Genomic DNA, 25,668 nt, shown 5'->3' on the forward strand with positions numbered 1-25,668 from the left:
TTTAAAAATTCTACTTTTCCTTTTCACAAAATAGGATATATAGCAATATACAATAATTATACATTTTAACTAAAAATGTATACAAAATCAAACAAAATGTATAACTTAAATAAGGTGAATGCTGTAAAACCTTTTATTATAGTATTTAATATCCAAATTTATACTTAAAAATATAGATTACAAAAAATGTAGCACTAGTATCCTTGAATCATTTTATTTATCCAAAATTATATTTACATTCTCTTAACCTTATTAATTCTACTAGGCCTTCTTTTAAAGTTCTATTCTCATTATTTAGGAGGGGGAGAAAAGTGGGGGGAGGGGGAGAAGAGTGGGGGAGGGGAGGGAAATGGGAGGCTGGGAGGAGGCGGAAACTTTTTTTTCCTATTCTCAATAAAAAAAAATAAATAAATAAATAAAAAGAACCTGTCTCAAAAAACTACAGTGGAGAACAGGTGAAGAAGACACTGGATGTCGACTTCTGCCCCAGCCCTGCAAACACACAGAATTCAGCCAGGCACTGTGCTGTCCATTTGTAATCTCAGCTACTCAGGAGACTGAGGCAGGTGGACCAAGCGTTCAAGGTCAGCCTGGGCAACTAGAGAGACCATTCCAGGTAGAAAAAAATTAAAGTGCTGTGGTATATAGTAGTATAGTATTTGTGTTTTAATAAAAAAAAAAAGTTTGCTTGAAGATCAGAATGCAAAACAGCCACACTAGTCAGCCACAGAGGCTGGGCAGTGAGTGATGGCACACACCTGTAATCCCAGCAACCACACTAATTAGCCATAGAGGTCGGGAGGTGGTGGTGCATGCCTTTAATCCAAGCCCTAGAGAGGAAAATAAAACAGGAGGAGGTAGGTCTCAGCTAGGTCCTAGTATGAGGATTCGTGGAGACATGATTGCCCATTCTGGTCTGAGGTAGAGGTAAAAGCCAGTGGCTGGCTACTTTGCTTTTCTGATCTTCAGCTCGAATCCTAATATCTGTCTCTGGGTTTTTATTATTCGCACTACAAGAGAAAGTTAAAGTGCTGTGGTATGCTTCATAGGAGAGCATTTCATTAACATGCACGAAGTCTGGGCTCAATCCTCAGCACCAAAAGCAAACTAAACAAAAATAAAAATTCACAGGTTCGTGCCTAGCAAAGAAAAAAAGCAGGTAATTGTGAGCTCAAGGAATAACAGAGAAAAGCGGGTTGTTATTAAAGAATGTAACATCTTGAAAGATGGGAAAGCAGTGACATCAGATTACATCGAGTGTCTGGACCACGTGACAGGAAGGGAGTTAGAAACCTCACTGAAAGTGCCGTCACCAGAGTAATAAGCAAAGAAATCATGACACGTGGGATTTTTGTTGGGAGGAGAAGAATATGAATATATTGTTCCAAGTTAATGGATGAAAAGAATTAAAACTGATTGAAAGGAGCTGGACACAGTGGCTCAAACCTTTAGTTACAGTGCTCTGAGAGGGTGAGGCAGGAGAATTCCCATGAGTTCAAAGTCAACCAGTCACTATATAGTGAGAAACTGTCATTTAAAAAAAAAAAAGGAAAATGGTGGGATTCTTCTTTTCTCCTTGTCTATTTTTTTAATCCTGCAGCTTGAACTTAAGGCCTCCAACACATGCTCTATCACATCCACTCCCCTCTTGATATTTTTCTGATGGAAGACACTTGCATATTTTAGGCTATGGACATAGGGTTGATGAGATAGAGTAGACCAGGTATGACTGACTGACAAGGTCTCAAAAACTCTGGAAGGTAATACAGTTAATAGCACCATTAAAAAATGTACTGGATCAATAGAACAAGCACAGAGTCATAGGGGGAAAGGCCCAGAATGTTATACTTGAGGACCTCTTTCCCTTTAGGTAGGAAAAAAAAGTGTTTCTGAAAGGTGAAGAATTTAAAGTCTGACTCCTGAAATGGTGGCACCTCTACTACATGTCAGATGGAGATGGAGCAGAGACAATAGGATAGATAACCATCCATTTGACCTCTCCGGAACCTTCCACTTCCACTGCTCCCTGAAGGCGTCAAACTCTGGCTACCTGAACGGGGACTAATGAGCTACACAGGGCAAGGCACTCTTGGGGCCACTGGAAATAAACACATCCTCCAGCATCTCGATCCCCAAAGCAAACCCGGGGACTTGGTAGCTCATAAAAAGATTCCTCTGACAGAACATTTGCCCTTTTACACATGGGCAGATGCCACAGAATTCCAGTTCAACTTCTGTTTCATTGTAGGACTCTGAAATTCATGGGAAGAAAAGCTTCCTGGGAAAAGCCAGGTTTTACCAGCAGTAGCTTTTGAAGAAATTGCTATCAAATTCAAAGGCCTGCATAGCATTTGGGTCATTATCCATTTTTAAAGACCATCCATAGGACAACATATTTAAAGCATACTTTCATGTGAAATTTATATTTATTCTAAGAATTCTATTTTACCTACCCATCACATAACCCTGCCCTGCAGTTCCTCAGCCAAACTCACACACTGATAATCACAGAATGTGCCATGTTTGAAGATGTTATTTTAATTTGCCTAATATTAATGTTCCCGCCAACACCAGCCTTCAGGGTTCAAAGACCTCCTCACTTCTTCCAGGAGGCAGCTGGCTGTCTGCAATCTTTGTTACTCATCTTCAGAGGATTCCATATTTTTGATACAACACCAGCTCAGGTGTTCCCAAGCCAGCTAAGGTTGTTTGTTTAACTTCTGATTTAGACCCTATAGAATACTGGGTGTTACCTGGAGAAGTACTATCTGTATATAAGTTTACTAATAGAATAAATTCTAGACCAGAGTAGGATCCTGAATTCCAAGTGAGATGAGTAACCTTGCATGCCAGAAGGAAAAGGATTTAAATATTTTCTATTCCATTCAAACTAAATACAGGTCTAAAATTTTGCAGGTCTTAAAATGTACAATCTGTGTTGTTTTCAATCTTTCGGTTGTAGCAAAGATGTGTAATGAAGAGCTTTATCTGTGTATTCCTGGCAAGTGACTTCCACTATGTGTGAGGCAGAAGAAATAAATACTATCTAAATCATAGTGTCAACAACCATCATGGTCAATTTATCTCATTTATGAATTTGAAATAGGCTAGAACTAACACGCTCATCTTTGGTCTTACACTACCCAATGGAAATGAATTTATAGTAAGAAAGCATTATAATTTGATATATGCAATTAAGATATTTTCATATTTTACTCCCCCCGCCCCTCCCAAAAAAACAATAGAAATCCTAAACTCTGGTGCCTGCCTTTGCATATATAATCATGTTAACATAGCATTATAGTTAATTTAGTGAGCCTCAATCCATGGCTACTAGGTTTAGAAGAAAAACAGAAAATGCCATTTGATGTGAAGACAGAGATTGAAGCTCCACACGTACAACCCACAGGACTCCAAGCAGCGCCAGTAAACCACGAGAAGGACAAAACGACACAAGAAAGGATTCAGGTTTGTAGAGGTTCGAGAGAGATCCCACTTCTGCTCATACCTTGATTTTGGATTTTATAGCCTTCAGAACTGCGAAATAATAGCTCTCATATTCATCATGGCCAGGGCTGGAGAACTAATGTGACTATATGGAAACATCTTGAAATAATCTGTGCTGATTTGATTCTGCCTTGTGATTACAATGAATTACTTATGTTTTAGAAAAAGTGTATGGTTTTCTTGCTTCAGATTATCTTCTATGGAACACTGATAACCTTTGGAAGAAGAATCAAAGGTAAGTGCTAACAGAAATGGATAAAAACTGATTCTTAAGTTGACACTATGTTTGGAATTCTTGAAACAAGCCCTGCTAATCTAAAAGAGAAAGAAATGGTAAACTCACTGGAAAGCATGCTTTCGCTGATGAGTTCTTAGACGGAATAGGGTTCTAGCTATGAGCCTTCCTGGGTTTCAGCCCAGGACGAAAGGCAACAACATTAGCTCTTCTGTTTGGAAAGAGAAACAGCTGGGAAAGGGGAGTGGAAAATCAAACTTTAAAATCTCAAAACATATTAATTGCAGATTTATGCTTAGAATGCAAGTACTTTGCTCCCATTTTGTTGGATTTTAGAATGTATTCCAAACTGTCTTCCTTTTTGTCATAACAGTTACTGCCACTAAAGTAATCACTGAAAAGAATATAACGAATCTGGCACCCAAGAGTCCAACAAGAAAGGCACAAGAGACAGAAGGTAAGGTTTCTCCTCAACCAGTAAGAAACCTTTATATTTGTATAGACAAATGGTGATTATAAAGGATTAGCAGGGTCTGGCAAGATTGCACACAAGACAGCAATAAGAAATCAAGACTATGCATCATGACTACTTATCAACATCTGCCTCCAGTGGATGGGAAGAAGCGGAAAGGAAACCACATCTTTCCAAACAGGCTGGGTTTTGGAGCACGAACATTTCCATTGTATGGGAAATAAAGCAACCATTATACAGGCAACTGTTGCATAGCTATTGTTCAAGGCTTTCCTCCAGGACAGCTAACACTTTCAGTAATACAAAATTAGTTACTAATAATCTATAGCCATTTTTAAACACATGGTCTCATCTAGCCCCACCCAGTCTTGAATTTTCCATGTAACAGGAGATGGTTTTGAAAAACTCATCCTTCTACTCTGACATCACATGGGTGAACTACCTTGTGTAGCTAGTTATGGCTGTTTTTAAGCTTATGTTATTGTTTTATTCTATTTTATTTTCAGTTTTTATTTTTATACGCTCAAGAAATTTGCACAGACCAATTTATTTTTATTTTCATGCTATATAATATTGAAGACACTTTTTAACTTTTTAAGTTAGTATGCAAAGTAAATGATTTCTTTATGGTGTTTTCATACGTATCTGCCATTATATTTTGTTCTAATCCATCCCCCTCCTCTGTCGGTTGCCCAGACCTTTTGTAGGTTATAGTTATGCTGCTGTCGGGGCTGGAAATGTAGCTCAGTTGTAGACTGTGAGTTCAGCATACTGGGGTCCTTGTAATGTGCAGTAGTAAACTTGAATCATGGGAAATCATGAGAGAAAGAAATGCATTAGAGACTTCAGGACCAGTTATTTAAATAGGAAAGTGGATTCTTTTATAAAGTTGATATTTTTGAAAACTCAGAGTCAAAAGTTGGAAAAAATTTCTGTTACACTGAGAAGGTTTATTATTATTATTATTATTATTATTATTATTATTATTATTATTATAAAGTAGAGAAAAGAAAAGAGCAAACACTGGGCAAACAGTCTCCAGCTCCTTGCAGGGTGCCACTGATGATGAGGAGTCAAGGCTGGTGCCCTGAAATCAAAAAAAAAAAAAAAAACATTTACAGTAGTGGCCCTCCAATCATTAGAATGCTTCTAGATTCCAGGCCTATCCACATTCTTGTTGCATATACATTAAAATGCAGAGCTCCACTACTGGTTGTCAATGCTGCATTTCCTTCTCTATGTATTTTCAGAAAATGCATATGCTTTCTCTTAGCATAAAAGAACTAGGAAAACCATTCCAAAATGCTTTAATTATTTTATGATACCCAAGATAGAAGGATCAAGACAAGAGCAAATTTGCATCTTACTGAGGAAAATGTGATTTAATCTTGAGACACTCAAATAGCTTTAAAGTTCATCCAATAACAAAAACACAGGGTCCTTGGCAGTTATGAGACCATATTGCAGATTTGGATTCAACCCCCTGCCATTTATTAAGTGACTCCACCCAGAGAAAGAGTTGAGTCTTTTCTCTTGAAGCCTGTTTAAAGCTTAACAAGCTCATGTCTTCAATGAACACAACAGCGACGGCGACAGGGCTCTTGCAAGAAAACACATAGGAAATGCTGGAAATGCTGACGCAGTGGAAAACTGCAACACAGTAGCTGCTTTCCAGCAAAACTGAGACCAGTTTCCCTGTTCAGTTGCATTTACTTAGGAGAAGAAACGGAAAGAAGCCTCCGCCTAAGTGTTGCTCTCTTGTTTCCCACAGGTAGGCTGCAATGGACAGAGCTAATGGCAGCCTCTTTTCTGGCTTCATTCTCCTGGGCTTCTCCAACCGGCCTCAGCTGGAAACAGCTCTCTTCACGGTCATCCTGCTCATCTATTTCTTGAGCTTCCTAGGCAACAGCACCATCATTCTGCTGTCCATTGTCGACCCTCACCTCCACACCCCCATGTATTTCTTCCTTTCTAATCTCTCCTTCATGGATCTTTGCTTGACTACTTGCACCGTCCCTCAGACACTGTTCAACTTCAAGGGGAAGGACAAGACCATCACTTATGGGGGCTGTGTGACACAACTCTTTATTGCCCTGGGACTTGGGGGAGTGGAGTGTGTACTCTTATCGGTGATGGCTTACGATCGCTATGCCGCTGTCTGCCGCCCCCTCCACTACATGGTGATCATGCACCCACAGCTTTGCTTGCAGCTCGTTATAACTGCCTGGCTCACAGGGTTTGGCAATTCTATGGTACAGACAGCATTGACCATGACTCTGCCCCTCTGTGGCAGAAACCGACTGGACCATTTCTTCTGTGAAGTTCCAGTGATGCTGAAACTGGCCTGCACGAACACCTTCATTAACGAGGCGGAACTCTTCGCTGTCAGTGTCTTCTTCTTGGTGGTACCGCTCTCGCTTATATTAGTGTCCTATGGCCACATTACTCATGCCGTTCTAAAGATAAAGTCAGCCCAGGGGAGGCGGAAGGCCTTTGGAACCTGTGGCTCTCACCTTCTGGTAGTGATTATCTTCTTCGGCACCCTCATCTCCATGTACCTCCAGCCTCCCTCCAGTTACTCACAGGAAGTGAATAAAAGCATTGCACTTTTCTATACTCTGGTAACTCCTTTGTTGAACCCCCTGATTTACACTCTGAGGAACAAGGAAGTCAAAAGTGCACTAAGGAGAATAATCGGGAGAAGCACAGATTCAAGAAAGAGTTAATGCAAAAATTGCAGTTCTAAACACTTAAGCTCTGTGAATTAAATCCTAGTTTTCACTTAAACCCATAAATCATCTGTGTAGCAAGCACTGTTTGGGGAACTCAATTGGGTTGATAGATGAATAAACGATAAGCGATAGATGATAGGTAGATAATCAGAGATCAGATCTAAGATAAGTCTTGTTACCTTGGAGTTAGACCTTATAGAGAAAATATAAGTAGGATAAGATAACATAAATTAGTTGTATCTTATTGGACTGCCATATGGAGTAAATTATAAGTACATATAATTTCTGTATAGTCACGTGCTTTTCTTTTCACAAGTGCCATCTACTGTGTGTAATGGTATATGCTTGTAACCCCAGAACCAGAGAGTCTGAGTCAGGAGAATCATTAAGTTCAAAGCGAGGTTTTGTCTATTGAGTATCAAGCCCATTAGGGATACATAGTAAGAGTTAGACCCTGTCTTTTAAAACATACGATTCAGTGGGCAAATCTTGAAGCAAAATTTAGAGTGAAATGCTATAATTTTAAAATTAAACTTTTTACTATTTTAATTGCCATCAATTAACTGTGTAATGTCTTAAAACAATATGTTAATATGTGTTTTGTGTGTCTGTGTATGAATGAATGTTTTCACAAAACTCAATACAAACCCAAAAACATTTTAATTAACCAATGATTTTAAGGTATTTAAACATTTTATGTATATAAATATAGTAGTGTATACTGAAACATATTTATAAAAATAAAGCAAAAAAAACACAATTAAATTATCTGGAAAACTCAGTGTGCTCATAAACATTTTCTTGAATGTTTCTTACTTTGACAACAGCAGGTTTGAAGGTTTGCTATTATGTAAATGAAATGATGGAACCAAGATTTCTTTGTGTCCTCTAAAATCAATTAGTGAAGTGCTGAGCTCTTTAGCAATTTTGTCTCTGTACTGATAACATCTAATGACTTCTGATTATTTTTAGTGTACAGTACGAAAGACTGATTTATTTTAAAGACAATTTATTTGACTTTTCTTTACATCCATAACAACTAGTGTCATTGAAAATATATTGGTTTTATGATACATAAATTTCATACAACAGTTTCCTTTTATTCATGGAGGTATATTGTAAGACCCTTGGTGAATGCAAATCATAGATATTACCAAGTCTGAAGCAATGGCACTGTGTTTTGTCTAAAAAATGTAACACTGATACTTTCAATGAGTCATCTGACATTTATAGGACTTTAAATTTCAACCCTCTCACCTCCACTGATTTTTTTTTTTTACACTTCTGGGATAAAGCTTTTCCATAACAAGACTACTGTCAACTACATTGTCTGATTACATCAGCACAACACAGAGTTTTTATTTCCTTCTTTGTTTTTGTTGTTGTTGTTGTGGGGGGGATTATTTGTTTGTTTCTTTGTTTTTGAGACAGGGTCTCCCAGTGTGGCTCTGACTGGCCTGGAACTTGATATATAGACTAGGACAGTTTCAAACCCAGATATTCCACTTGCTCTGACCCCTGAGGGCTAGAATTTAAAGTAACCGCCACAACCTGGCCAGAGATTTTATTTTTGAGAGTCTATGCTCTCTGGGATGCTTTCAGACCCACAGAGATTTCACCTACTCTGACCCCTGAGTGCTAGGCTTAAAGGTTGCTACCAAAACCTGGCCAGAGATTTTACCTCTGAGAGTCTATGCTCTGCATGTGTGTCCTGGAGGAAGTGACATCATCCTACACGCAGCATAGGTACACAATACCAGAGAAACCTGTCCCTCCCTGTCCTTGTGCCTCCTTTACACTTATGAGGTATATTAATCTTCTTTCTCAAAATTGCCCAGCTATATGATGGCTGAAGATTGGTTGTGGGTGGTGAGCATTTTGAATCGATGTCTTCATCCTCTGAAATGGTCTCTCTGGTAACTTCTGTATTGTTCAGTTCAAACATATTCTTGATTCTGTGTTGTCATCTGTTACTCGTAATGAGTAACTAAGAGCCACTTAGTTTGAGGATTCCTTAGCTGTATCTTTACATTGCCACATGGGAGCATTGCATTGCTGTATGCTGGACACTTCCTCCATCTTGCCTTCTACCCACAAATCTTTTTCTTCTATCTCAACCCAGTACTTATCACACACTCTAGCTGTATTTTGCAGTCTAAGGATTAACCAGAAAACCAGAAAAAAAAAAAAAAAAAACCTGCTTTCTTCTTCACAGTTTCCCCTGCAGATTTTTTTTTTAAGATTTACTTATTTTTATGTGCATTGGTGTTTTGCTGCATGTATGTCTGTGTGAAGATGCCAGATCCTCCAGAACTGGAATTACAGACAGTTGTGAGATACCATGTGGGTGCTGAGACTTGAACCTGGGTCCTCTGGGAGAGCAGCCAATGCTCTTAACCACTGAGCTATCTCTCTGGCCCCAAAGATTGATTTAGCAGTTTCTTTGATGAATCGATTTCCTCTACCATGTCTTCAACTCCTGAGATTCTCTCTTCCATCTCTTGTATTCTGTTGGCAATGCTTGCGTCTGTAGTTTCTGTTCACTCACCCAGATTGTTTTGTTTATTTTTTTTTAGTTGTTGAAAAAAATTTCCACCTCCTCCCCTTTCCATTTCTCGCCCCCTCCCCCCACTCCTATCCCTCTCTCCCCACTCCCTCTCCCCCTCCCCCCCCACTCCATGGCGGACGATGAAGGCTGATGAGAAGCCAAGGACAATGGCACTAGGTTTCAATCCTAATGCATGAACTGGCTCTGTGGGAGCCTAGCCTGTTTGGATGCTCACCTTTCTGGACCTGAATAGAAGTGGGAGGACCTTGGACTCACCCAGATTTTTCATTTCCAGGATTCCCTTCATTTGCATTTTCTTTCTTGCTTCTATTTCTATTTCCAGGCCTTGAACAGTTTTCTTCAACTGTTTTTCCTTGGCTTTCTTTAGGAATTTATTGTTTTCTTCAAATTTTTGTTTGTCTTTTCCTCAATTTCTTTAAGGAATTTTTCATATCCTCCTTAAGGAACTCTATCAACTTTATAAAGTCATTTTTAAGTTCATTTTCTTGTGCTTCAGCTGTGTTAGATTGTTTAGGTCTTGCTGTTGTAGGATAGTTGAACTCTGGTGGTGCCATACTGCCCTTTCTGTTACTGATTGTGTTTTTATACTGGCATTTAGGCATCTGGATTTGGAATGATTATAGGTCTAGGCATTGGTTCTTGCATTTGTCTTTGTTGGGTGGGTAGTTGGCTCTTTGGTTTCTCTTTCTTCTCTGATCTTCTGGCCTAAATATTCAAGGCTTCTTAGGACTAATAAATCTTCTGGTCCAGTAGTGTGTCCCCTCTGGACTTTAGATCCAGGCTGGTCTTATTGATAAAGTCTTCTTCTGAAGTTGTAGACCAGGATATGGATAACAGGAGAGGGGATGTAGTCTGGGGGTCTCTAGATCAGGCCTGGCCTCTGGTGAAACAGAAGTCTGAAGTTCCTAGATCTGACCTGACCTCTGCTAAAGTAGAAGTCTCCTGAAGTTGTAGGCCAGGATATGGAGCGGGGTGTGTGTGTATATGTGTGTACGCATGTGTACGTGTGTGTGTGTGTGCAATCTGGGGTTGTTGGTCATGCTTAAAGGGGTTTAGTGGGCAGTGGGTAGTATCTTGCCTAGAGTCCCTTGTTCCACCATGGCCTCCTATAAAACTCCAGGATCTGTGGGTTGTAGTGTGAGTCCAGGGTAGGGGGTACAGTCTAGGGTTTTGGGGCAGGTTTTAAGGAGAGAATATATTTAATGAAATCATAGAAGAAAAATTTTCCAACCTAAGGAAAGAAATGTCTAGAAAGGTACAAGTTTACAGGGCATCAAATAGATTAGATGAGAAAAAAATCTTCTTGACACATAATAATCAAAACACTAAACCTACTTCTTAATTTGACTTTGTTTTCTTCATCTATTGGTGCTTCACAATTTTGCTGGGTATAGTATACTGGGCTGGTATCTGTGGTCTCTTAGAGTCTGCAATGATTGTTAATTCCTGATATTTTGTTGCTGGTGTGTGTGTGTGTGTGTGTGTGTGTGTGTGTGTGTGTGTGTGCATGTGTGTTTCCCTTCTTTGGGTTTTGCTGTGTGAGATTATCTACTGCCTGTTTTTTTAAGCATAGTTAACCTTCTGGGGTTGGTGGTTTACTTTTAATACCTTCTGTATTTCAGGCTATTAATACTATTCTTGGCTGCCTTTCAGAACTTGATGGTAAAACTCTATTTGGTGAAGACATCGTGTAGTTGAATCATGGAATATGGAGAAATCAAGCTGGTACTCACCTGGGAGCTTCCTCCTTACTGCCTCGCTTCCACAACGCTATGAACACCAAAAAAGCAGAAAATAAATCATCAGTCTCACCCAGCTGCGAACCGAGAAGACTACAATGACTGACCTGGGAAGACAGGTTCACTTGCAATGTTTGTCAGGAATTGGAAAGGCTGGAGCCTTCTTCCTTCTTTTCCCTCTGTTGTAACAGTCTTGCTTTGCTTCCCTCGGGGGCATGCTCTCCTAGGACCTAGGAGCCTCGCTGCTTAAACTCACAGAGACTCAAGCAAGCCGTGATTGGCTAGGTGATCAACATGACAGTATAGAATAAGGACCAGTCAAAAGAGAGCTAGCTCTCAAACCTCAGCAGGTAAGGGGGAAAAAGCCTCCAAACCTGAGAGTTCTCCTAAAGACCACTGCCCCTCCCTTCTCCTCCAGGCACGTTGGAGTAGAAGTGGGGAAAGTAAGGGAAAGGCCAGGAAACGTGTGAGTTCCTGTGAGTCCATCACTTTGATTACCAGCAGACAACTCTCTTTTCCCTTGCAGCTGCACTCACTAAAACATTGAACTGAACCTCCTGTCTCTACCTCCTGCTATGAGCTGCTATGCCTGCCTTGCTCCTGGCCTTTCTTTTGGCCTTTGCTGCTGTCAGTATTCTTTTGTATTCATTGGAAGATAGACACAACATTCTAGTTTTTCGATTTTCATGTGACATTCTGCCCACCTACCTAGCTCTGTGTCTCTATAGGAAGAGCCCAGGCCCTTGCTCAGATCCCTACCCTGGCCATTCCCAGCCATGACAGGCTGCAGGAAAAAACCCAGCAGGATGTACGCTCCTGACTCAGCGGGATTTATACAGCAGGATGTGTGGTGCCCCAACTCTGCCCTAGTTGTTGAGGGTCAACTATAAGATATCTTCCATATAACAAGGAACCAATTAGAACCTAGCTGGTGGGCTCTGAATGTGCCTTACTGATAAGGGACGAATGCAGTAACCATAATAACGACTCCCAGACTGGCCTTCCACAGCTGCAGCTGGCCAGTTGACTTCGGACAGGTATGGCCAGTCCAGAAGTGTGCCAATCCTGAGACTCTCACTATGTATGTAGTTTGCAGACCTCCAGATTCCTTCTTGCCCAGCCCCAATACATGGTCTGTTCTCCCGTTGCCAGGGGTCTCTCCTACGCTGCCCGCTATGTCAAATGGACAGGAGGCCCCGGTTCAAACTCAGAAATTAAAGACTTTGTTTTTGCATCAGATCTGGTCTCTTGGTGGGTTTTAGGGGTCCAGATTCTGGGGCACAACATATACTCTTGAAGGAGCAATCACATTGAATACGGGACCTTTTAAATCAAATATGCACTCAATTGCTTACATCTGCAAAGATCTAGTCTCCAAACAAAGCTACATTTATGGGTACAATATCTTTTTTGGGTAAAATCATTCAAACCATAACAGGAGGCTTTGCTACTGGCCTCTCCATTTCTTTTTTATGAAAGGAAGGCATCTTATCTTCATTATTCAGAAGCATTTGAGAAAGGTTCTGTTGATGATCTCCATTAATTATTTTCTGTTTTCAGTTTCATTTATTTCTACTCTAAATTATTTTTGCTGTGGTTTCATTTTGTTTGTTTGTTGTCTTTGTTTGTTTTACTTTTTGTACTGACTTTGGATTTCAGTTGTTCTTCATTTTCTAGTCTCCTGTAGTAAAACTTTGCACTGTTGATTCTAGGTCTTTTATCTTTTCTAATGATGCATCCCATGCCATAATTTTCCCTGCATGCACTGCTTTCGTGCAGAAACTTTGAGAAATTATCTCTTCACTTGGCTCAATTATATTTCAACTCTCTCTTCACATTTCTTTAGCATGGATGTATTGGGAAGCACCGTTGAGAGCTAGAGAGATCACTTGGCAGTTATGAGCTTTGGCTGCTCCTCTAGAGTAACAGGATTCAGTCCCCAGCATCCATACCAGGCAGCTCTCACAACTGTAACTACAGCTCCAGTTTAATATGCTACCATGTGGGGCTCTTTCAGTTATCTTTCTCTTAGTAGCTTCTAGCTTACACTTGTTTGCCTGTGATGGCAGAGTTCACATTATACTACTTCTCTTTCTTTAATTTATGAAGATGTGTTTATAGATGAGAATATGAATTATCTCCATGCTTACCCATATGAACTTGAACAACATGCATGCTCTCACATTGTGTCAGGGATTAGCCTCAACAGAAACACCTCTTGCCAGGATAGGGGAGTAGGGATTTAGAAATATAGTGAAGACTACAAAAATGTGAAAATAATAAGACAGAAAAATAGGATAGTATCGGGAGGAAGTTCTAGTCAATACTGAAAGCCACCCATGTTTAATTTCCAATAGCTTAAAATACTTCTGACCACAAAAGATAGGAGTAAGATTTTAAAAAAAAACTGCATTAACACGTTACAAGGAAATGAACAACCAGTTGAAGGTCGTGATCTACGCCTGCAGTAGATAAACATTCTGTTGCTAGTACAAAACAAGTCACATTCACACCCTAGACCAAAACATTCTGTAGGTAAACTGCTCCCTGGGTGAAATTCATTGTTATCTCCTTAAGGGAAGTGGAACTTAGTTGGATCCTTAGACTTTTGTTTGATTTAGAAACGTGTCTACTTCTCTATTTCTGAACAAGGGCTGGCTGTTAGCCACACCTGCTGACAATAACCTTGAGAAAGCAGAACTCTCTGTTCTGAATCTAGGTGGGACCTTTGTTTGAGGTAGAAACACAATAACCTTGGAGGAATAGAGGTAAGTTCCAACTCTCTGACCTTTGGTCAACTTAGAAACTGGCTCACATTTTTGGGCCCCCACAACATTCTTCAGTCAAGTAGTGTATAGCAATCAGTGTGGTACAGTTAATTGATAGTGTTGTTGAATTCAGCTATGTCCTAACTAATAGAATTGTTGGGCCCTAAAGCCCCACCAAGGAGGAGGTCGCCCCAAGAGACACTCACAGCACGGTTGATGCAATAGCAAGAGGAATTTTTATTCTGCCACGGCAGAGGTCCCTCAGCCTCGAGAGGAGAAGGACCCTGCTTTGTCTATTACAAGCTCTTTTAAAGGAAAAAAAACACAAATTCAGGGAGGGGGTAGTACAGAATCAAAGGGAAAGTCCAAAAATCATTTGTCAACTGTTTTGACTAGTTCATACAATGGTCAGCTAACTCTACTTGATCAATGTTATGGCGGTTACAAGGAGGAACACCTGCAGGTCGTCTCACCCCAGTTCCAGGGTCCGGGTCTATTGGAGAAAGACTACAATGGGGATGGAAAGTACTCAAAGCTCCCGTGCACGCGTGGCTGGTTACTAGGGACCTGGTTCCCAGGAAGGGGGGTGCAGTAGTGCTAAGGTGCCTCCTAATGCTAGAGGCCTGGTTCCCAGGATGGGGGGTGCAGTAGTGCTAAGGTGTCTCAAAGTCTTTCATTTCCCCCCTTTGATTTGGTCGAATCTCAATCTTGAGATTCTCAGGGATTATCCCTAAGGGCATGATATTGCTGGGTCAACACCAAAGCTTGAGTAATGCTAAGTCGCTCACGAATGAACATCAGGAGTCGATTGAGGATGCAGGGCCCAAAGGTTAGGATGAGTAATAGAATGATCAAGGGACCAGTGATGGTGGAAATGAGTGTCGTGAACCAGGGGGAGCGGTTAAACCAGCCTTCAAACCAATTTTGATGTGCCTCTCTCTCTCTCTGTCTCTTGTCTAACCTCTCTCTGAGCTTAGCCATCGAATCTTTAATTACCCCAGAGTGGTCTACGTAGAAACAACATTGTTCCTTTAGGGCAGCACAGAGTCCTCCTTCTTGAAGAAATAGCAAGTCTAACCCGCGCCTATTTTGTAACACTACCTCGGAAAGAGAGATTATTGAATCTGCAAGCTTGGTGATAGATTGTTCTAGGGCCCTTAAGTCCTGGTCAATAGCTGCTCTTAATTCCTCAAAATGTTGGGGAATTTTGGAACTCTGCACTAGAGCAGTAGTACCGGTGCCAACACCAGCTGCCACCCCAAGGCCCAAGATCACTGCTAGAGTCATAGAGATGGGCTCTCGCCGATAACGGCTCGAGTGCCTGTCAAATTCATCCTCAAATGTGTTAGCAGGATAATAAATGACCCTTGGAACTAGTCGAACAAGCACACAGTAATCTTTGGTACCATCAAAAACTGATGTTGCCACGCAAGGCGTCAGGCCTGTACTACAAGCCCACCATTTATCTGAATCGGGGATCAGGTATCCAGTTTTAGCAGTTTTAGGGCTCTTAAGGGTCTCATTACATAAATGTTTGTAAGCAGCCGGTGGATTTCCCAAGCATGTCCCTGCACCAGTAACCTCTGTAAGAGTTAGTCTATGACTAACTCCCCAAGCGCAGCCCTCCTGGCTAGTTGTGTTATTGAAACCCCCAGATATTGCAATCCCTTCATAGTATGGGGGTCCTGCTGATAGGCATAGCCAGCAAGATTCTGTCATATTGGGGTCAGTACTATTCAGCAAAGAAAAAGCTCCCACTATTAGATTAAACAATCGCTGGCCTGTATTAGAGAGTGCCAGCGGTGAAGCAGGGGTAGCAGGAAGATTTTTAGGACTTGAAGGGGGACCCAAGGCCCTGGCAAGGGGGGGGGACCTCAGCCAGGGCTAGCTGTCCCTGGTCAGGCAATACCGGGTTGGGCCCTAGTGCCATGGTCATGGGAGGTGTTATAACAATTCTTAGGGTGAACAGAATTCCTATGTCTTCCCCTCCTGGATTATACAACCGTAAACCCCATATATTGCCTGTTAACCAACTAACCTTTTTTCCCTTCTCCGTGAAGGTGATTGTGATTTCAGATTCCCCTGATGTGGTACGAGTGAAAGTGACTAAGTCTTCTTTGCTAGCCCCCAACCAGGAGGTACTGACACTGGTTTCACATCCCCAGGCAGCACAATAAAATACTTCAGCCCCCCCACATTGCCAAGTTCGTCTTCCCCCAGGACAAATATACCATTCAGAATATCTGCATGTAGGATAAGAGTTCTCGGGAGTTCGTTCAGTATCTCCCCAAGAGTCTTTTGCTAGGGCACATAGGTCAAACTTTAGCTGGGGGAACCAGGTACCTAGGGGATGAACTCCAGTGGCTAGCCTCAAGACTTGCCCAGTCTCAAAGTTAGTCAGAGTCCAAGTTAAGTTCTGAGGTGTATGGGGGTTCTTAGCACTATATGTGGAGGGAAACACCAGGGCAAAGAACAGCAAGCTTGACAGGATCAGGCTTCCTTGACTAGTCTCAGTTTTAGAGGATTTTGGGTACGCTGAAGCTTCCATTTGGAAAGTTCTGGGTCGTCCTGTGGAGGTGCCGGCTTGACGTGAGACGCGTGGATCCAGGCTGCAATACCGTCCACTTTGAGGGCAGTAGGTGTCGTAAGAAGCACGGTGTAGGGTCCCTTCCAGCGAGGTTCAAGGTTCTGGGACCGATGTCTCCGCACGTACACAGAATCGCCAACCTGGAACGGGTGCGAGATCTCCGGATGCCCAGGCTGGTAGGCAGCAGCTAGGGGTCTCCACACTTGGGCCTGGACGATCTGAAGTGCTTTTAGCCGCGCCTGCAAATCAGGTTTGTGAGTAGCGGGGTCAGGAGGGGCCCTAAAGGAGGCCAATGGGGGAGGCCCCCCATATAGGATCTCATAGGGAGTAAGTCCAAGCCGAGAAGGGGTGTTCCGCACCCGGAACAGGGCTAGGGGAAGGAGCTGTACCCAGTCTCTAACGCCAGATTCCAAAGCTAATTTGGATAAAGTCTCCTTTATGGTTCTATTCATCCTTTCTACCTGTCCTGAACTCTGGGGTCTGTATGCACAATGTAATTTCCAATTAATCCCCAGTGTCTTGGCCATACCCTGACTTACCTGGGAGACAAAGGCTGGGCCGTTGTCAGACCCGATTACCTTAGGCAGGCCAAACCGAGGAAAAATATCTTCTAGTATCTTCTTCACCACCATTTGAGCCGTTTCTCGTTTGGTGGGGAAAGCTTCAGTCCAACCGGAGAAGGTGTCTATAAAAACTAGGAGATATTTATTACCATATTTTCCTGGCCTTATTTCAGTAAAATCCACTTCCCAATGAGTACCAGGTCGGTCTCCCCTTATTCTTATGCCCTCTGGGGCACTTTGCCGTTTTGCGTTTACCTTGGCACAGGGGACACAAGTTGATGTCACTTGCTGTATGAGTGAGTTAAGACCTGGAATATAAAAATCTGTCTTTTTTATAAGAGATTTAATCTTTTTATGTCCTAAATGAGTCCATCGATGCATTTGAGTGACCAGTTCAAAAGCATCTTTCTTGGGCAACATGGTTTTGCCCTGATATTTCCAAGCTTTTTGTTGTTCATCAAAGTCTGCATTAAGTTTCTGAATAGTCTCTAGATCCTGGGTTGAATATTGGAAATGATCTTCTGTGGAGGGTGGTGCCTCTGCCAAGGATAATATTTCTGAGTTAAGCGCAGCCTTTTTAGCCATCTCATCTGCCATCTGATTTCCTTTGGCAATAGGATCATTGCCCTTCTGATGTCCTGGGCAATGAATAATGCTCACCTTCTTGGGTAAGAAGAGGGCCTTTAATAGTCCCAGGATTTCAGTCTTATTTTTAATTTCTTTTCCAGCAGAAGTTAGCAGTCCTCTTCTTTTATAAATTTCCCCATGGACATGGGCCGTTGCAAATGCATAACGGCTGTCTGTATATATGTTTACTTTTTGTCCCTTTGCTAGTTCTAAAGCCTTAGTCAGGGCTATTAATTCTGCCTTCTGGGCAGAGGTTCCTGGGGGCAATGCCTGTGCCCATATGGTATTTTGTCCATCCACCACCGCCGCCCCCGCCTTTCGCTCACCTTCTTTAAAGAAGCTGCTGCCGTCTGTGAACCAGGTATAATCTGCATCAGGGAGCCGGCAATCAGTCAAATCCTCCCTGGTCCCGTGGTATTCTGCCAATATCTGATGACAGTCATGAGGTACCCAAACAGTGGGTTCCGAATTGGGGAGCAAGGTAGCGGGGTTCAGTAACGTCGCATTTCCAAATGTGATACGTTCAGGGTTGAGCAATAACGACTGGTAGTGGGTTATACGGGCATTCGAGAGCCATCTATCAGGGGGTTGACGAATTATAGTCTCTAAAGCATGAGGTGCTATTATAGTCAGCGGTTGGCCCAGAGTCAATTTGTCTGCATCTTTGACCAGGGTAGCTACAGCTGCTACCATACGGAGGCAAGGGGGCCATCCTGTCACCACATTGTCCATCTTTTTGGAGATGTAAGCCACTGGTTTTTTCCAGGGTCCCAGTTTCTGAGTCAGCACCCCTTTTGCTACTCCCTTGTTCTCATCTACGTATAAGGTGAATGGTTTGGTGACATCAGGGAGACTCAAAGCAGGGGCCGAAAGGAGGGCCCTTTTTATTTTATCAAAAGCCCGTTGTTGGTCCTCTCCCCAGAAGAAAGGGACGTTGGCTTTGGTAAGCGGATACAGTGGGGCGGCCATTTCAGCGAAACCCGGTATCCATAACCTACAGAAACCGGCAGTTCCCAGAAACTCTCGGACCTCTCGCGCCCCTTTGGGAGGGGGAATTTGTGCCACGGCCTGCTTCCGACTGTCTGTTAACCATCTCTGTCCACCCTCCAAGAGGTACCCCAGGTAGGCTACTTGCTTCTTGCAGATCTGTGCCTTTTTAGCAGATGCCCTGTAGCCCAGTTCACCTAATCTGGTGAGTAGGGCTCGAGTCCCTCTGAGGCATTTTTGCTCAGTCTCTGCGGCCAGCAGGAGGTCATCTACATATTGGAGTAAGATTACCTCTGGATTGGCGGTGCGAAAACTGGCCAGATCCTGGTGTAGGGCCTCATCAAATAGAGTTGGAGAATTCTTGAATCCCTGGGGTAGTCTCGTCCAGGTGAGCTGCCCAGAAACTCCTGAATCAGGATCTTTCCATTCAAAGGCAAACAATGGCTGGCTCTGAGGGCTAAGTCTCAGACAGAAAAAAGCATCTTTTAAATCAAGTACTGAGTACCATACATGGGTCGGAGGCAGGGTACTTAAGAGATTATAAGGATTGGGCACCGTAGGATGAATGTCTAGAGTGCGGCGATTAACTTCCCTTAAGTCTTGGACTGGTCTGTAGTCCCCTGTGCCTGGCTTCTTTACTGGGAGAAGAGGTGTGTTCCAGGGGGAATGGCAGGCCTTTAAGATGCCCAATGTTAAAAGTCTCTGAATGTGGGGCCTGATTCCTTCTCGGGCCTCGCGGCTCATGGGGTATTGTCTTATGGAAACTGGAGTGGCTGATGGTTTTAACTCTATTATCAAAGGAGGTTGATTGCTTGCCAGCCCCATACCTGCGGTTTCCGCCCAGGCCTGGGGGAAATCACGGAGCCATTTGTTATCGATGGGCAGCTCCGGGGGAGGAGGCAGTTCAAACAGTCTGTGTTCGTCCTCCAATCTTAAAGTTAGAATTTGAAGAGCCTGGCCAGTATTGTCAGTAACTGAGGCCCCATTTTCTGAGAAGTGAATTTGTGCCCCAACTTTGGACAGGAGGTCTCTGCCCAGCAATGGGTAGGGGCATTCTGGCACCATGAGGAAGGAATGAGTCACTTGACCAGTGTTTAAATTAACTTTTCTTTCTGTGGTCCATCGGTATATTTTTCCCCCGGTGGCCCCCTGAACCCAAGAGGTTTTTGAACTCAAAGGTCCATTTGCTTGTGTGAGGACCGAATGCTGGGCTCCAGTATCTACCAAAAATGTGGTAGGGTGCCCCCCCACTAGAAGGGTTACCCGGGGCTCAGGGGGGGGCTCTGAGCCCTGACTGTCCTAATCACTGTCTTCCAGGGCTAGGACAGGAACTGGCTTTTTCTTGGGTTCAGCTGGACGTTTTGGGCAGTCCTTGATCCAATGTCCTCTTTCTTTGCAATAGGCACATTGATCTCGGTCCACTCGTGGCCGCCTTTTGTCTCCCCTATCCTTGTCCTGGCGCTTCTTAGGTTGCTCTATACTGCGTACTGTTGTGGCCAAGATCTTACTTAACTCACGACTACGCTTTTTATCTCGTTTGTCCTCTCTCTCTTCCTGTTCCTTGCGCCTTCTTTCTTCCTTTTCCTCTGGTGTCTCTCTTTTGTTAAAAATTCTCTCTGCCTCCTTTACTAAATCTTGGAGGGAGTAACCCTGCAGTCCCTCCATCCTCTGCAGCTTGCTACGAATATCAGGTGCTGACTGGCTTATAAAAGACATTATTATATCAGCCTGGCGATCCGCTGCCATGGGATCAAAAGGGGTGTACATTCTGTACCCCTCCAATAGCCTTTCTAGAAATCCTGCAGGTGTTTCCTCAGGCCCCTGTATTATTGCTCTTACCTTAGCCAAATTAGTGGGCCGTCTGCCAGCCCCTTGGAGACCCGCTAACAGAATCTGACGGTAGAGACGAAGTCGCTCCCTACCAGCTGGAGTATTGAAGTCCCAATTGGGTCGGGTCAAAGGGAAGGCATCCTCTATCTCATTTGGCAACTGGGTTGGCCTTCCGTCAGCTCCCAGGACATTCTTCCGAGCTTCAAGGAAAACACGCTGTTTCTCCTCTGTAGTGAGAAGTATCTGCAAAAGCTGTTGGCAATCATCCCAAGTGGGCTGGTGAGTAATCAGAACAGATTCTATAAGGGCAGTAAGGGCCTGGGGGTCCTGGGAAAAGGAGGGGTTATGAAGTTTCCAGTTATAAAGATCAGAGGCTGAAAAAGGCCAGTATTGAAATTGGTCAGCCATTGAGCGGAGGGGTAGTGCCTGGGAAGTCCACCTTTCCCTTGCAGATGTCCCTCTGCGGAGCCGCAGCCGGCCTGCTGGCTGCGAGTTAGGCCCCCCCTCAGCAGTATCAGTCGTGTCAGGGCTAGGGGGCCTGTCAGGGTCTATATCAGGTTCAGCAGGTTCCCCAGGAACAGGCGCGAGGGGGGCTGCCTCGGCCTGGGGCAGAAGAGGCCGGGGATAAGGAGGAGGAGGGTCAAAAAGCAGGAGGTCTGACTGATTGTCAGAGAGGATTGGTGGTGTCTGGGTCTGGGACTTCTGTTTCGGTCGCTCCTGCATGGGGAAGAGAGAGGACAACGGGTCCAGGGGAGGGGCAGTTGGGGTTGCTGCCGCCCTCGGAGTCAAAGGGGTGGTGGAGGGCCAGGGAGCTGGTACTGGGTTTCCGGCTCCCGCAGGCAGGACAAATGGTTTGACCCAGGGCGGAGGGTCTCTGGACAAGCTCTCCCAAGTTACGATGTAAGGAACTTGATCAGGATGGCCCTGCTGGCCAGGCTGAAAGACTCTTGTCTTAACCTGCAAAATAATATTCAGATTAAATGTTCCGTCCTGTGGCCAGCCCACTCCGAAAGTGGGCCATTCCACGGAACAGAACGCTTGCCAGCGTTTCTTTCGGATTACCATAGACTGGTTGTGAGCTCTGTCCTCAACCTCTTTCCAGTGGTCTAAAGTCAAAGTTAAGGGGGTGGTTATTTGTTGTCCCATTGTACTAGATTCCAACTCAAAAACAAACACAAAGACAAAAACAACAATACAAAATGACAGACACAGACTCAAGACCGAGAGCCGCGCGGCAACAGACTGATGTAAAACTGATATTACAAACCTGGAAGGGAGTGGGCGATAAGAACCACACTCTCTAGAAACTAAGATGACCTGGTCGCTCCTAGTTTCACAAATTGCCTGTGAAGCGTCCTCCACGGCTGGGCCAGGGAGTGTTCCCGGACACGTCTGTCCCACTGCCTGGTCCCTTTCAAATACTAGCCCTGCGCAGGTACAATGTTCCTCCAAATCCCTGATGATCATAAACATAAGGCACAATAACAGAAATAGACGAACATAAAACATTCAGACAAGCGCGCTCTTACCTCCAACCGGGTCAGGAATGGGTCTGAGGGCGACCAGCACTTCCCGGCCAACGCACCAAATGTTGGGCCCTAAAGCCCCACCAAGGAGGAGGTCGCCCCAAGAGACACTCACAGCACGGTTGATGCAATAGCAAGAGGAATTTTTATTCTGCCACGGCAGAGGTCCCTCAGCCTCGAGAGGAGAAGGACCCTGCTTTGTCTATTACAAGCTCTTTTAAAGGAAAAAACCACAAATTCAGGGAGGGGGTAGTACAGAATCAAAGGGAAAGTCCAAAAATCATTTGTCAACTGTTTTGACTAGTTCATACAATGGTCAGCTAACTCTACTTGATCAATGTTATGGCGGTTACAAGGAGGAACACCTGCAGGTCGTCTCACCCCAGTTCCAGGGTCCGGGTCTATTGGAGAAAGACTACAATGGGGATGGAAAGTACTCAAAGCTCCCGTGCACGCGTGGCTGGTTACTAGGGACCTGGTTCCCAGGAAGGGGGGTGCAGTAGTGCTAAGGTGCCTCCTAATGCTAGAGGCCTGGTTCCCAGGATGGGGGGTGCAGTAGTGCTAAGGTGTCTCAAAGTCTTTCAGAATGCCTTCTAGAGCTGTCTTCCATGATATTGATACTGTAATTAATCTTGTTTGTCATCTTGACTATACCAAGAAACACTTAAAAAATGGGTAAAATAAACTTCAGGGTGTGACTATGAGGACACTTTCAGAGAAGATTGACATAATCGGTCAGTAAAGAGCCATTCTGCTGTGGGCAGCTCTATCCAGTAGGCTAGGGGCCTGGGTGAATCACGGGAACAGAAGGGAAGACCTCACATTCAAGCACACTTGGCCCTTCAGCTGCTACTTTTTTGACCTGCAGCCACAGACTTCATGGATGTCCGATTCCAGCATCTTCAACCTCTGAATGCAGACTTGCACTAGCAAATCTCCGCGGTACTTCCAGATCTTCCTCTTCAAGTTAGGATTACGTCATGAGTCCCCCTGGGTCTCTACCTATTCTCACCCCTCCCTTTCAGGTAGTCACTGTGGGACTTGCCAGTCTCTAATCCTATGAATCAATCTAATAAATCCTCTTTCATAATTACATATATTCTGTTGGCTCTATTCATCCAAAAGACCTTTAAAAAGATGGATATTCATCAGTGATAAAGAGACTCTGAATTATCTTATTATAATAGTGGATTCACTGACTTCTTACGGTTTGAACTATGTTTGTTTTGTGTGTTATAAAACTTTGCTTTTAGGTGTGTGCATGCCAAGGATTGTTAGGGGTTCTTGGGTATTTAACCCTTGTATCATTTGACCACATCCTTCATTATCAATGGTAACTTTTATGCTATGTCTCCTCTCTCTGAAATTAATACAATCATGAAAGCTAGATGTTTCAATGTATATATTCATAATCATTGTGGGATATTTACAGATAATAGATAGTTGGGCCTAAGCTTTTGATACACCTGAGCATCATCTATATTTCCAGTAGGATATTTATATTATTGGAGTTTATTTATATCATTAGTATATCATTAGTGATAACACAATTGAGTGAATATCCACCATATTTGATAATGTTTTATCTTCATTGTCCTGGTCCTTTGTTGTTATATTTGTTTTCTATTGTCATTTTGCTTTCTGTTTTTAATTGGACATTTTATATATCATGATGCTTTTTCTGAATTACAATAATAATTTTATGGTTGAAATATTTCATAATTTTGGTCAGATGCCCTAAAGTTTGCATTATTCATCTACATGTAATTTAAATATGTTTTCAAAGTACTACTTCACAGTTATATAAGTATCTTATAACAACAAAATATTTCTAATTCCTCCTTCCTGTCCCTTGTATCATTGCTACAATTCATTCCACATATACATGAGCATATATAATATGTATACTACATGTATGTATAAGACATGGTATGTTTATATAAAGAATGCATTGTTGCTGGGCATGTTGCTCTGTTGATAAAGTATGTGCCTAGCATGCATGAACCAATGCATAAACTAGGGAAGCGAGCACAAAACCATAATTCCATTACTCAGAAAGCAGAAACAAGAGGATCAGGAATTCAAAGTCATCCCCAGTTGTGTAGTAAGTTCAGGGCCAGTGTGGGCTGCATGAGATCTTATCTTTAAAAAATGCATTGTGAATTGCCAAGGTTTAAATAAATATTCCCCAATGATCTGTTTATTAAAAGCTTAGCCACTAGCTATGAGGCTAATGATACTAATGGGAGGTGTTAGAACTTTTAAAAGCAAGGCCTAGTGGGAGAAATTTAGGTAACCGAGGAACTTCTTTGCATGGATCGATCTCTCTCTCTCTCTCTCTCTCTCTCTCTCTCTCTCTCTCTCTCCCTCCCTCCCTCTCTTTCTCTCTCCTCCCTCTCATCACATGAAGATGCCCAGGTTATTCTACTAAAAGATGAGCAGCAATATCAAGCAGACATGAGCCAGTCACCCCAAGCTGACCCTGTACCTAAGTCATGCGAATATGTGAATCAAATAAAAAACAGAACTACTCAGCTTGGTATAGCTCAAATTTCTGGTGTACCTAATTGCACAATATATAAATGATTAATATTAAGCCATTTAATTCTGCAGAAATTTGCTAGATAGGAAGTCACTTGCTGACACCTAGGGCTAAGCATTATAGGAATAGCAGCAGTAGGGACTCACTATACTTCTTTCTCATGTGTATACAGCATCCTGGAACAGAACATCTCCAAAACTCTTGAGTAGCCCTAGTAAAACCTATTCACTGAGCCTTTAAGGGCTCATTTTACTGTTACATTACTGCCAGTGATGGGGAATAGAATCTATGATAAAATGTATGAATCCCGGCGACATACTCATTGTCACGTCTCCTTTGTCACAAAATGGGTCCTTGAATGATAGGAATCATTGAAAGATCAGGCATTTCTAGGCTGGAGGAAGATATTCAATCAAGGACCATAGAACCTACATTTAGGTCAACCCTACTAAGGAAGAAATTCCTCAAATAGTTGTCATGTATGTTGTTTGTGTCCTGGGAGTGGGAAGGGAGACAAGCTACAACCCTCTTGGAAGCATACAAACAATCTCTAGATGTTTTCTCTGAGTCTCCCTTGGGAGTCATCTTCCATGGTATTGTCCCAACAGTTACAACTGGGAAAGCCACAAAGGAGATGAAGTAATTATTGCTGGAGTTTGGGGATTTTGTCGAGATTGGAGCCCCCACAGGGCTCAAAGAAGCTGTGAGCTTTAATGTGGAGAAGTCCTTTGGTCACTGTCATTTACACTACGCCGTTTGTTACCTGCTTAAAACTGTCCCTTCCCTCGACTGTGTACATTCGAAGGAAAGGACAAAGTCTCGCATTTTGTACTTTTCGTTACTGCCAAGTAAGACTTGCAGGTTAGTTCACTGAGGGAATCATGTGAGCGCCTGGTGAGTAAGTGTTGGAAATGAGCATGGGAAGTGAACAGGGGAAGTGAGCAGATCTGAAAAGTCAGAGAGAAAATATGTCATTTCATAAAC

At 43.0% G+C, this 25,668-nt stretch overlaps 2 protein-coding genes across 2 annotated transcripts; one reads left to right on the plus strand and one right to left on the minus strand.

The window, feature by feature from the left end:
* The first annotated feature begins 5,995 nt into the window (after nt 1-5,995).
* LOC126501761 (putative olfactory receptor 2B8) lies at nt 5,996-6,940 on the plus strand. The gene has a single exon (XM_050142612.1). The coding sequence runs from the start codon at nt 5,996-5,998 to the stop codon at nt 6,938-6,940; it is 945 nt and encodes a 314-aa protein (XP_049998569.1).
* A 9,136-nt stretch (nt 6,941-16,076) lies between these two features.
* Nucleotides 16,077-22,726, minus strand: LOC126501742 (uncharacterized). Its single transcript, XM_050142582.1, is given in 1 exon segment — nt 16,077-22,726. A coding segment is annotated over 1 exon segment (5,613 nt). The 5' UTR covers nt 22,126-22,726; the 3' UTR covers nt 16,077-16,512.
* Between the last annotated feature and the right edge of the window lie 2,942 nt (nt 22,727-25,668).

The sequence above is a fragment of the Alexandromys fortis genome, unplaced genomic scaffold (genome assembly GCF_014885135.2).
Source record: "Alexandromys fortis isolate MF-2015 unplaced genomic scaffold, M_Fortis_MF-2015_v1.1 scaffold_5, whole genome shotgun sequence".
Taxonomy (NCBI): domain Eukaryota; kingdom Metazoa; phylum Chordata; class Mammalia; order Rodentia; family Cricetidae; genus Alexandromys; species Alexandromys fortis.